General features: G+C 44.3%; 1 protein-coding gene across 1 annotated transcript in view; it reads right to left on the minus strand.

Annotated features, from left to right (window-relative positions):
- Positions 1 to 836: 836 nt before the first annotated feature.
- The window catches only part of LOC108939351 (N-terminal EF-hand calcium-binding protein 1-like), a 43,406-nt gene continuing 30,213 nt past the window's right edge, over positions 837 to 14,029 (minus strand). Inside the window, exons 6-13 of the mRNA XM_018760619.2 lie at positions 12,487 to 12,623; positions 8,531 to 8,652; positions 8,088 to 8,167; positions 6,922 to 6,975; positions 6,287 to 6,399; positions 4,369 to 4,446; positions 3,894 to 3,985; positions 837 to 3,136 (exon numbers count right to left, since the gene is read on the minus strand). Coding sequence (XP_018616135.1) covers positions 3,108 to 3,136; positions 3,894 to 3,985; positions 4,369 to 4,446; positions 6,287 to 6,399; positions 6,922 to 6,975; positions 8,088 to 8,167; positions 8,531 to 8,652; positions 12,487 to 12,623 — 705 coding nt within the window. The 3' untranslated portion in view covers positions 837 to 3,107. The remainder of the gene's footprint in view (positions 3,137 to 3,893; positions 3,986 to 4,368; positions 4,447 to 6,286; positions 6,400 to 6,921; positions 6,976 to 8,087; positions 8,168 to 8,530; positions 8,653 to 12,486; positions 12,624 to 14,029) is intronic.

The following is a 14,029-nucleotide window of genomic DNA, read 5'->3' on the forward strand; positions in this document are numbered from 1 at the left end:
GCTGAATATATTTTGACTGAAACACGAAGGGTGAGCAGCTTCCTCCAGGTCAAAACAGTGTGCCTTCTTTTGAAGATGGACCTTGCAGCCTTTTGGATGCAGCTCCATTCCCACGACACCTCCAGGGTGTGCGGCTCCCTCGGGGACGAGCACATCCTCTCTAACGCTCTGTCTCTCTCCAAAAGCAGCACTGTCATCTCATGCTGAACAGTCATTCTCACTGCATCACGGTACATCAGCAACAAAATGTATATTTTTTATATATATATATATATATATATATATATATATATATAATGAGTATAAAGTGTTAGTTTTTAGTTTATCGTTTGAACCTGAAACGAAACAATTCATATCAATTTCATTTCTGTCTCATAAACACCAAACACATTTCAAGTGGCTTTTATTGAAGGTGGCAGAGAAAAATAATGAAGCATTTCCTTTAATTCATTTAAATAAGCACCAAAGGAAGGCTTTATTTGGGAAAATGTAAGGCTGTTGCTGACTGTTGGTTAGGTATATTCTTGCCGTATTATACAATGGCTCCAGTTCTGAGATTTTGTGCAACCATAGGGTCTGATATAAGCCACGGCATAAGAAATTCTGATTAGTAACTGGATGATATAGAAACTTGTGCTTGTGTATTTGCCCCGTCGGCTGAAACTCATCTTATCTATCATATGCTGATGATTGTAATGCTCGTCTGCTAACCAGATAAAGCACCAAGAGCTCAGTGAAGATTAACAATATTTTTTATCACCCTGCATGACTTTAGTCATGAACACATAGAACAACTATATGCTCATCAGCAATATAAATAAAACAACTCTTGCACACACTGTGAAATGATAATCTTTATTTTGAGGTCAAACACTGCATCCATAAATCGTTAAAATAATAATTAAAAAAAAAAAAACAGTAATTCCTATTAAAAGACAGGTGTATAACAGCTGGGACACTGGGCTGGTCCAGAATGGAGTTGCAGGCTTTGTTTTCAACTGTAATTGAGCATAAAAGCAATTCCTAGTCAGAAAAAACCTTCAGAATGACCTGCTGCTTAGGATGATATTTTTTCTAAATCAGTCATCCTGTTCGTCCACTCTATATCCTACCCGAGCAGTTCAGCTTAGGTACTTAAACCGCACTACCGGACTTGAACTGGCAACCTTTTGCTCGCTGTCCTTAATCATTGTACTGCGATATACCGCATTCTGCACGTACTCTACGATTTACCATGAATTTACCTTCTCGGAAAATCTAGTCTCTCCCATTGGGTTCATGAGGTTTCTGCTGCTCCTCTTGGAGAGAAGCTCTGCAATAGCCAACTGTAGGAAACATATCAGCTTTTGTCAGAACTGAGAAGATCACATTAGTTACGCAAATGTGCGCTTACGTCCCACAGCGCCCGGCGGCACAGTGATCCTTTCTGACAGACCGTGTTTACCGTCTCAACAAGCTGGCGACAAAGAGAGACTAGCGTGGAGAGGGGGCAACGCATCAACGGAAGGCTCAACTTGGCCGTACTCACAAACCTCTTCCCTTGCTGTTTTTCAGGATTTTGATGACACCGAGATCTTGGTGACTCCACCTCTGTTCCAGCACACACTGCCCTGTGTACACGCGTCGAGCGTTTCCACCCCCAGCCCCAACACGAGTCGCTCTCTTTTCCTTGATGTGCTTCAGCGCACGTGGAAGCGTTCTCCAGGAATGGAACAGCACATCCTAGTGGACAAAGCTGTGGTACTGGTTCTGTCAGCTGCCCATATCATCCCTTCATCGTCCTTCTTGCGAGAGAGACCCGGGTGCCACATTCAGCAGCCGAAAATAAAGGCTTGGTAAAAGAGTGAATCGGCATGCATCATCAGTCAAACGTTTTCTTGACCAACAAGACTATCATTTTTGCTTCTATCTCGCACACCTACCCAGTGCACCATAGAGTCACTACCTCTACAGACAGGGGAAGCTGTGTGTTGCATGGGGGCATCCCAGCAGGCTGTCATCTATTATTTCACACAAGCATCCAGGGTTGTGGCAGAAGGCAGTGAGGAGGCCTGCCATGAGAGGGATTTCCCCCCATCTAGGGGAGGGATGCCATCTGGGTGTTTCCCAGCTGGGTATGGGCTTGTTCATAGCCTCTTGTGAAGCTAAGCACTACCGAGGGTCTACCTGCCCTTTGTTACACTTCACTGTCACACACAGCTCATCAGTACAACACTATCAACATACTAGACATAAGAAATTTTGCATTTAAACCTAAACCTAAATTATTTTAACACACGGTCACTTAAAGTCCATTTATCTATTTCTTAGCTGTACTCATGTTATCAAAGTGTGACAAGTCAATCGGTGAGATAACAAGTGCTGTTAATCGACTAATACTTAAACGAAACATTTAAAAGGCCCAGCTGGCATTTAGCAAACATCTCTTCAGCCAGCTACCGACCTCAAAATATACCTATCAAAGATATGGACTCACCTGGAAGTTGTCAACATCGCTTTAGGCTGAGATTTTGGGTGAACTGATTTCTTGTCGCTTCACAGATTAATAAACAATGATATTTAGAAAGAAACCCTAAACCATCAGTTTCATGCAATTACTTTTTTTTTTTTTTTGTCTACACTTGAATTTACAGGATTCAGTTCGACAGACATTGAAACAGAAAGTGAAAGAAAATAATTCCATCTTAAAATTTTACACAGCAGAAATTACATAAACTTTACTCATGCTATGCAGTTGGAGATTTACGGAGAATGTCTGTTATCGTGAACCACGGCCATGTATGTTGTTTCTGCTATCATGGAGTAGAGCTAATCTATCAGGACTAATGTTTTCTTCTTTATCAACTCGCAGATGGCACAGGATGTGTGATTAGGATCAGGGAGTCAGTGTGTGTGTGTGTGTGTGTGTGGAGGGGGTATATGTGTATATGTGCGTGTGTGAATGTGCAACAACAATTTTCATACAAAGTAGAGCATTATTCAGCAGTCTTACATACTTCTGCACACATGAATTTATTTCTAAATGGCCTGAAATAAAATGTACAGGCAGCTGTTGTTCCTCTTCTTTCAAGGTTTCCCCACCACAGGTGTCCGGGACCTTCCTGCTGTCAGTTACCATTCATGATCCACCAGGATGCTGAAGAGGGAGAAATGTACAAAGACTGGTCATTAGACCTTAACTCATCATGGCTTGATTCCTGGCAACGGGATTTAAGCTGTGAGGCATCACAATACAGCACACAGTTTAGTCCCCGGGCAGGGATCTGATTTAAACAACAGGCACTGCTTCATTTTTTGTTTCCATTACTTCATTTAGCAGACACTTTTCTCCAAAGCAACTTCCAATGAACTCTATGTGGTGTTATCAGCCCACACACCTTATTCACCAAGGTGACTTACACTGCTAGATACACGACTTACATGGATCACTCATCCACACATCAGTGGAACACACTCTCTCTCTGTCACTCACACACTATGGGGGAACCTGAACAGCATATCTTTGGACTGTGGGAGGAAACCAAAGCACCTAGAGAACATGCAAACTCCACACAGACTGAACAAGGAATCAAACACACATCTTCTCATCCCACCCAGGCGCTATGAGACAGCAGCACTACTCGCTGTGCCACCGTGCCACACAATAGATGACTACTAATAAGCAAGAAATGTCAGTCTGTATGAGTTTTTGGGATACAAAAAAAGCTATTGTCACAAAACCTTTGGAGTCACGGAGATGAAGTGTGCTGCAGGGCAACTGCTGTTGTACCCTTGACTAAGGATGAGAACTGCTTTGGTAAATATTCCACTGTCAAAAACGGGAACTGATTCAGTTCTCTAGAGACTGAAGTGCTCAGATGGAATCAAATTCACCCGTGGAGCTGCGGACTCACCTGGGAGAAGCATGGTGGAGACCACCTCCGGGTCTTCCAGCACGTCGATCACACAGCGCTGGAAGGTTTTGCTTGTGCTGGACTGCAGGTAGCTGAAGAAAGACAGGGAACGGCCCACGGAGCCCAGTGCAGGTTCACTGAACGGTCTCAATGGACAGGCTGGTGTTTAAGTTCACTTTAACACTTGCTAGCAGGACCGGAACTATGGATTTCTTAGCCACACATAATCGTGTCAGTACAAGTGGAGCCTGCGCACTGAGACAAGAGCCAGTAGAGACACCGGCTTCTGAAAAGACTTTCTCTTTCATTCATTTGGAGCAGGGCAGTGGGGAGCGCTGCTGTGTGCGATGTGGCTGTGACAGCGGGTGGTGCGAAGCCATCTGTTCATCAGGAAGGGGGCGGGAGGGTAGAGGATCCAGCCCGGACGACCCCAGGGGGCTGGGGGTGGGATAGCTCACTTGCATCACACGCTCACCTCATCCAGGAGATGCGGTCCTGCCAGAACTCGTACATTATGAAGCAGGATCTCTCTGGCAGCTTCTGGATGGAGACACTGAGGGGGACAGGTTAGGCAGGAGTGAGAGCGCTGCCCACCGAACCCCATAAGACGTGTCCGTTTGAGGGACAGTTGCGGCGAACATTGGCTCACCGGGAAGCACAAGCACAACCCTTTTTACAGAGCACTTACAGCGTACCTGTCCTGTCTCCATTGATTCATTTAATACTTCATTGTTAACAGACTGATTCTCGGAATAAACCTTTTAAATCAGATGCTTAATATTTTGAACACACATACATCACGTTTTCAGAACCGCTTGTCCCATACGGGGTCGCGGGGAACCGGAGCCTACCCGGTAATATTTTGAACAGATTAAAGGAAATTTAATGCTTGATATCATTAATATTTTATTACTTAATGGCTATGTTCGGAACGATTTAAGTCACCCTTTTTAGACCGTTACAAGACATTGGATCTTGACCGTAATGACTAAAGTAATTATAGACCTATCCCTAATCTCCAGTTTTAATCCAAAATTTTACAAAAGATTGTAGCTTCCTAAATTGTAAAATACCTTAATCATAATAATATATTTGAAAACTTTTAGTCGGGTTTCCGTCCTGGTCACAGCACTGAAACCGTCTTACCTGGGTTGTTAATGATATTCTCATCTCCTCTGATGCTGGTCACACCTCAGTTGTTATGTTACTGGACCTGAGTGCCGTGTTTGATACCGTTACTGCTTGACTAGACTAGAAGACTAGAATTTCTCAAGCATTTGTATTTTCTATAATTATGGATTTTTTTATCCTGGATGAGAAAGTCTGATTTAAAAAAAAAAAAAAAAAAAAAAAAAAAAACAGGACAGGACAGGAAAAACAGAATCCTTTGAACTGTGATGGTGGAGGAGCTGATGACTGCATGCCCCGATGGATGAGACCCGCAAATGTGAACTGGGGCAACTACTCATCAGCTTATTAGCATCTAGCAACCATGGCAATGTTATAAACAGCTAAGTTAGCTTAAAAGTCTTTTTCTATCTAGAATGCCCAAGAGGGGTGGGCAGCCACTTCCACTTAGAATCCAAGGGGTTTTTTCTCCCTTGCCTTTCAGATGGGAATTTTTTGTTCTTGTCCTCCATGGGTAGTAGGGTTACTTACAGCTTTAATAATTGCATGGGTATTGTAGTAATTTAACATACAGTCAACTATTTATTTGTCTTACGCCTTTGTTCAGCACTCTGCGTCACTGTGTGAGAAGAGCGCTCTGTAAAAATAAACTGAATTTAATTTAATTAAATTGAATCTTTGTAATGAAAACATATATTCCAGTTAAGATGCATTGCAAAATTTAGAATATATAGGAAGATCATCAGTCAGTATGCTGTATTCACAAATGAAATATGCATTCTTAGCTGTTATGAAGGCTCCGTTCTGAACACACAAGGTGTCTCTACAGTCTAGTGCGCATTTTTTGTACATGGAATAATTGGCGTTCAATGTCGCAACTCAACGGCGAACGGCGAGAGACGCGGGTTCACGTTCACCGTTTTCTCATGGTCCTCCTGAATCACGGCCGCGAAACACGACATACCGCCGAAAGCACGAGTATCACGCTGGCTATAACTAAAAAAGTGCCCGTTTGGAAAAGACACAACAGCTGATGCTTTTTCTAAAGTTCAGTACACAGAGCTGTACTTGACACCTTGGAAAGGGCTTCAACATGGGAGTCCAACAAATGTCCAGACCTACTTCAAAATTTTTAACTGTGCAAAAAATGTGTCCTTTTACCACATAGCAGGAGACACGTTTAAAGGCTCATTAACAGCATCCCCGAGCACAGGGGCATAGCCCGTATTGGATGTGCAGTGTGTCGATGCCACTCAAATACCCACTGTAGACTGTCACTTTGGCTGATTGTGGCCTCCGTGTATCTTCGCAGCGCCTGCTGGAACTCTTCTAGGTTCTTCTCCATCACCGACATCTGCCTCTGGACCAGCAGGATGTTCTGTGGGAGGGAACAGAGCCGTTAGCTGTGGACCCCTTTGCCGAGAGAAGATGGCGAATGCAGGTGGGGACCGGGAACGTTCGGGCACGAATGACGTAAATGTGTGTTTTTCTTCTGTTTGCCATGTAGATAATCCTAACAGGGAATTCTGCTATAGTGCATCACACAGCTTGAAGCTTTAGTGCTGTGGAAAAAAAAAAAAAAAACCCCACAATGAAGGGAAGATGGATCGAATGCCAGAGGTAAAGAGCATCTGCTAGGCAAATAAATAATGCAGAGCTCCGCATTCAGGGCGCCTTCTCCTAGGGTCTGCCCGCCAAGTGGAGCACAGTTGGACTAGCAGGACTCGTTCTCTCCATCTGCTGGCTTTCCTCCCCAGCCACGGTTGTTCTAAGCATGCCGAGTCCATCTGTTCCGGCTTGTTTGGTGAGAACCAGCTGGGGCTGCCGTTCCGGTGAGTCCAGTAACAGAGTCTTGCCGGTGCGTGTGGCGATGGGTGTGGGGGGCGGTCGGCGCACTCACGGATTTGTATGTGCTGGCTAGTGTGTCCTCTTTCAGCGGCTCCAGACGTGGGCTCTGGGAAGAAGGAGGAGAAATGGCACTGAAGCGGAGCTCAACGCAGCTGGGGGGAACCTGTTAGCCATGTCTATAACCATACAGCTATACAATATAGTCACAGTGAAAACTAGAGATGCTGCAGTCAGTCAAGAGTGAGCACTGCATCCTGCATCCATCAAAAGATCCAGTGCGTTCTGCCATAGTGATCAACACATCTGAAACGTCATTCTGCTTTTCATTGTATGGATATTTGCAATAATGCACTTATTACAGTTAGAAAAAGCACACAAAGTAATTTGAGTGTAATTGTGGTGTGAGACGGGCACTGGAGATCTCGGAGCACCGAAAGGAAATTGCCTTCGAGCTCAACTATTTGGAAGGGTTTCTTCTGGAGATGGATAAAAAGTAAAGTCAAAGTAATGGTTTTCCTCGTACCGTATGCCACTACGACTCTGTTGCTTTAATCATACAGTATTACCTGTGAAACAGTTGGGGTCGCATTTTAAAAAGGTTGACATTGGCACAAACACACCTGTAACTTTCCTTGATACAAAAAATCTGAATCCATTGGAGAATTTGACATCTACATTCCATATTAGAGAGCGGCCAATGGTCTATAAATCTCAAGAGGAAATTGATGAAAATACCTATTATATTATATTATATTATCCAACAACAACAACAACAATAATAATAATAATAATAATAATAATAATAATAATACATATAGAGCCACAATAATGGTGTCAGGCTACACAACCAGAATTTTCTGATGTTTAGGAGGAGTTTAGACAGATCAGTGACATGGAACATCTGTTCACTAGGAGTTATTAAATCTCCTCCTCTGGGTAATTAGTTTGTTTTGCGCATGACATGATACCGAATAGGAAGCTGAAGTCAATGAGGTATTGTGCCTCGGTGCTTTCCCAAACAAAGCAACGCCTTGTCTGAAACACCTCCGCAGCACTTTGCTGCCAAGACTGATTCATGCAAATGGCGTAAAAGCTTTGTGAGCACAGTGTGCGTGTGCAGTGTGAGTGCAAGGGCAGGCGATGTGCCGCAGAGACACAGTGTCACCGACTCCTGGACTCATGTTCTGGTTGCGCTGCACTTCAGCCATGTCCGCACACCTGGTACTCGAGCTTGTCGATGAGCAGCTGGAGCCTGTTGATCTGGGAGCTCCAATGGTTGTCTGGCTCCACACTGACGCCTGACACACACACACACACACACACACACACAGATCACAAGTCAGCATGAAATCCCATGATGCCCCAGAACCCGGCCGATGGCGACAAAGTGTCTAGGGGTTCAATCCGGGCCCTTAGTGCTCAGTGGGAGCAGCAAGCGCATTCATACAGGATGACTTGCATTGTTTATAAAATGACATCTTCTCAGCTGGACTTTATTGGGTAACCAAATAAATCTTATGAGGAACCTTAAATCAGGAAATGTTCTGGAAATTTCTATAACTCCCAAAGCGTCCTGTTTCACAGACTCTTACTGAGTTGAGGATTGCTGTTATTCACACATGTTCTGGGTCTCAGGCGCCTGCTGGATCACGTGCACGCACCTGTGGTGAGCATGCCTGAGTAGGGATCCGTGGGAGACAGGCACAGGTTCTTCTGAATCCGTCGAGCGCACCTTCGACTGCTCCTCTGTACGGAGAGCTCCTCTGGCTTCTTCGCCTCCTTCCTGTTGATTGAGGACACGAGAGGTTCCCCACCCACATCAGCTAGGCAGCATGAGACAGTGTACATCATGTTAACAAATGTCTCGGATCATGAGTTCCCTGGATGCTACTGGACCACGGGGCTTGCTAAGCAGGATCCCGTCTCTCAACCCAGGTGTTCCATCCATCATCCCTAAACCCCAAAGTCAAATAGCTTTACTATGTTGCATATCTTTACATAGAACTACATGTGGGTGGTGACCCCCCGATCCGCTCGGCCCAGATATCAGGTCGGTCGCCGCTGCATCCACGTTCACGGGCTCGTGCTGCACGGCGATGTCGGGCGCGCGAGAAGTCGATGGTTGCGGCTCCGGGGCCACCCGAGTCGATTTTGTAACCTTCCGCGCCGCCTTCTCCCGGGCACGGCGTTCAAGCTTTCGCTGAGCCGGTGTCTCGGCTCGTGTCTTTCGAGTCCCGGAGGCCTCGGCTCGCTCCCCACGTGCAGCTCGTTGGTCGCAAAAGTGCTTTGCGTCGTGTTTCTTGGGCATCTTTGAAATGTTTAATTCGACGAGCCGCCTTCGGGCCCGCTACCTCGGTTTAAACGCAGGTTCTCCTGCCGGCGCGATACACGTCCGATAGTGCGGCTCTGTAGCTACGAACTGATGCGCTGACGTCGACGCTAGGACACGCGGTTCGAACGTGGTGACATGTAGCGCAGCGACTCCATAACGAGCCAATGTGGGACATTTTCGCAACGTTGCCAGTTCGCTCAGGCTGAACCGGCAGCGGCCGTTCAGATGTCGTGTGATGCGGTGTTTCTTCCTCCATCCAACGGTATATGCACATCTCTCTGTGTGTTTTCATTTGCGAGCAGTAGCGGCGAGAGGGGGTTGCATTTTTACGTGACGGTCAGTTCCTAAGTTACCCCCCATACCTAGTGAGGAAGAAGACGTAGTTCTACGTCAAAAAGTGAGCACCATAAGGCCTATTTTATCACATGGCCCCACCTCCAGTATGTTTTCCACAGATCTACTGTCAGATGATCAACCTTAACAACGCGAGACACTGAAGTTAAAGACAAGGTTCCCATTTCAGACCTACATTTTCCATGCCAAAGAAATCGACTTCTGAGAGTAAAGGCAATTTTATCCAGTACTCTAAATCAAGTACTGAAGTACTTTTATCAGCTGATAAAAGCATGTGAAAAACATACTCTTCTGTACAGTGATAATGAGTGTGTCTGATAAAGAGACAGGCCAGGAATGCATTGCATCGCAGGAAAGGCTGAAGGGTGCCTTTCAAAGCCCTGGAACAAAAGTGTCTTTGCCATCTCACTGATAAGGACACACTGGGTCTTGTCATTCTTTTCAGCTCCGAGAGTAATTAACAACAAAGTCTATCAGTCATCAAAAATCAGCCATGAACAGTAATAAGTTAATTTTGTTCTATGCAACATTGATAAGATTGGACACCATATTACACCAGTGGCATATTTCTCCAGGTTCATTTCCTTCATTTCATTTATCTTGCAGAACACTTCGTTGAGTTTATTAGGCCTGCAAGAACTAGATCCATAGAGTCCTTGAAGGAGTGCAACTGTTACATTACCTCCAAAGAGAATCACATCTGCAGTGAGTACAGCAACCTGCTGTCAGAAGAGTGCAGACGCTCATTACTGTTTTAAAGGTTCTGCAGTCTTTTTCCAAGACAATGATGAACAACGCCTACTTGTACCTACAGAATCTTTGAAACTATAGAGTAATTCTCACTTTACTGTTCCTTTCCAAAATCCTTGTGACAGCACTTGTAAAATAGCCTTTGCAGTTTTGATATTGATTCATTTAGCTGACGCTTTTCTTCAAAGCAACTTACGATGTTAAGGTTACAATTATTACGTTTACAAGTTTACAATTATGTATACGGCTGAATAATTCTGCTGGAGCAATTTAGGGTGAGTACCTTGCTCAGGGATACAACAGCTAAAGTTGTGTTGGTGTACCTATTAAAACAATAAAGTGGCTCTCTGGCAAGATACCATTTTGCAATTAGCTAATTATGGCCCATCTTTAGTCAGTTTGTTTGGATTGAGCACTAGTTGTACAAAATACCACATATTATGCATGAACTCTATATAGAAACACCCCTATACTAATGTAAATTTGACTTATGTGAATCTGGATTTACGCAAAAAATTCCCGGAATAGACATCATTTATGGATAGCGCTTTTATTTTACGGAAAACATCTGAAATAGGTCACGTGCAAGTCGGAGTAGCCAGACAAGGGAGGAGGCCGCATCTTCCCAGTTCTCGCTTGTTTTGAGCTGTGAACGCATCTCCTCTCCTTATATAGTGCTTTTTTTGCATATTTTCTACCCTTTTCATTATTTACAATGCCTGGTGGTAAACGTGCACTTGAAGAAAAACGAGAACTGTCTCGCAAGCGTACAGCAATCGATTTGGAGATGAAATTGAAAATAATAAGGAAGTATGAAGGTGGACAAAGATTATCGTCTATAGCACGGGAACCAGGTTTAGCCGTATCGACTGTGAATACCGTAGTGAAGGATGGTGCACGTATAAAGGAGCCTGTGAAAGGAACAGTTAGCATGAAAATAATTATAATATAAAATAATAACGAAGGAATGTCAAGGTGCAATAACTGAAATGGAAAAATCATAATCATAAACTATGCAATTACAGCACCTTCTTGTGTACCAGCATACCATTAGATATAAGGTAAGCATGCACAGTATTTTTTTAAATTAAATTTATACTTTATAGAAATGTAAAAATTTATTTAACTGACTAGGTCTATATCTTATTAGAGTATTTAACATGTCTGACATTCACTACAGAATTATTTTGGGTAATTTTTTTTATACCACTGTTTGCAACAAATGCAAAGGAAATGAGAAGGCTTGGCTCTGTAACGGTGGGGGAGGGGGGATCCGACGTACGTAAATTTCGACTTATGTAAGGGGTTGAAGAACGGTCTATTTGCGTAAGTCGAGGGGTGTCTGTATATATACACTCCAAGGCCTTTGATAGAGGACCGAGCTTGAGGAAGACACACACCCCACCCCATGTGGAGGTGTGAGGGAGTTAAAAAAAAAAATCTCATATTTGTGTTCCTCCTCCGCTTGAAATATGAGACAATGAAAAATTAATTCCACTCTTCATACCAGCTGCCCTTTCTTAATGTCAGGAACAGAGGTTACCATTTGTTTCGCTCCCCAAGTCTCTTCACTCCACTGTGGCCCTTCTGAATTGTTCACTGGCTGAACAGAGACCTGCCCTCACATCAGGTCATGCCTTGGGTTGGGCTGTTTGGACCACATGTTTTTTCGCATGGTCATTAGTGTACTCTCGCTGCCAAAATCATAACCGGAGCTTCAAAATGGCGAGCACTTTTAAGTAAGAATGCGCAGTTTATCAAAGTTAAAGTTTTCGAGTGACATTCTCCCTCCATTTACGTTCTCTTGGAAGTGTACCTCGGTAAACAGACAAAAATGTACCGACAGCTGGTTGCGTTGACTGTTCTTTCAGATAATCCCTGTCAGTTTCACAGCAATCCTTGCAGCTGCAGACGGTTGCTGGTTCCAGCCCTAGGTCTTACAACACGAGCATTTTGTGGGGCGTGACCATCTTAGGGAAGGATCATGACAGCCAGAAGAGGAACATGGCCTCCACGTACTCAAGAAGAAATGCCCATTTGTGACTCTTACAATTCAGCTTCATCCATATGTGTTATATGTACTTACTTGGCGCACATCTGTTAAAAGTTCATTGCGGTAAAACGTGTAATTAGACGACAAAAACTTTTCATAGTTATGATAAGGTGTGATATTTCTCTCACCTTCCTGGGCAGCTCTGCTCTTCGACAGCCTCCATAGCACACTCTAGGGACACCTGCAAGGAGTTCAGCTGACTGGAGGTCTCACGCAGCAGGAAACGCGTCACAAACTGGCCCAGTACTGAGGAGCTCTGGTACTCCTGAGGACATGCGGAAGGAGAAGAGGTTACTCATTTTTGGAGTTATTCTCTAACTGCCCCACACAAAAGCTTAAACGTTTCAAGTTGCTGCATTTTTCTTTAGCAGTTTAAAATAGTTCTGTGCATCCTATTTTGAACTGGCCTACAGGGGAGCATTCAGAGCACACTATCACCACAGTAACAGACATTACATTTATTCATTTAGCAGATGCTTTTGTCCAAAGTGACGTACATCTCAGCAAAAGTACAATTTATGCATTACATTAAGAGAAAGAGGCATAGCTGCAGACATGAAAGTCTCAAGCAAACCTAGTTTGTTACCTACCACTTGCTGCACCGAGGTTCATCGTTCGAGTAGGTGCATAAAACACAGGACAGACAAATCCTGATACCCTCCTACCAATTTTTTTTTTTAATATTATAAGATACGCAAACAAGCAAAAACAATGCCGGAGTAGTGGCTGATTAAAGGCTTTATCTGGTGATGCTCATGAAGTTATGGTGCATCAACATTTACACCGTACACGAGCTGGAGAGATCTTGGGCGAAATGGGTCCTGAAAAGATGAGTTTTCAGACCCTTCTTGAATACAGACAGAGTTTTCACAGTTCTGAGTGAGAGGGGAAGGTCATTCCACCACAACGGTGCCAGAACCGAGAACCTCCGTGCTTTACTTTTTGTGCGTGGGACCACCAAGTGAGCAGAAGTAGACAAACGAAGGGGTCTGGCTGGGGTGCAGCGGTTGATCAAGTCCTGTGAATAGCTGGGAGCAGTTCTATTAATTCCATTTCCCAGACATGGGCTCAGCTCTGTCCCATCAGATGCCTCAGAGAGAGCGCAGGGTACGTCCACCACCGGACTCACCAACAAACTCTTCTCATCCTGCTAAAGCACAATGCGCCGCCTATGGGGAGGGTCTCCTCCTCATTTGGAGCCTCCAGCTCAAACATCTGCTCCCGTTGTTGGTAATCAGCAGAGCTCAGGGATACTCCATGTGATCCCCACTGCAATTCAGGCTTTTATATGTTCAGTAGGGGTTCATGTCTGATTCTAAGGATCATCTCAATGATGGATGTAGGAGGACAAGTCTTCACTGTGGTTCTCTTCACAGTAAAGGCTGGAATCACTTGCTGCAGGGCTTCTTCAGGAGTGCATGATGCCTCAGTTCCACCAAGGGACAACGGCTGCTTCTACGGCTCAAAGTGAACTCCTGCACCCCTTTTATCAAAGTGCCCGCATCAGATTGTGATTTATTCATCATGACTGGGGACAAAAAATAGATCAGGGAAGGTTTGTTTTCCTGCTCCTGTCTGGAAAAGGAGTTATGGCAGTTGTGTCTGAAGGCTACAGTGAAAAGGAAGTGTCGGGAAAAAAAAACCGCAAATATGAAAACTACCCCAAACAAC

This window comes from Scleropages formosus, chromosome 19, assembly GCF_900964775.1.
Source record: "Scleropages formosus chromosome 19, fSclFor1.1, whole genome shotgun sequence".
Taxonomy (NCBI): domain Eukaryota; kingdom Metazoa; phylum Chordata; class Actinopteri; order Osteoglossiformes; family Osteoglossidae; genus Scleropages; species Scleropages formosus.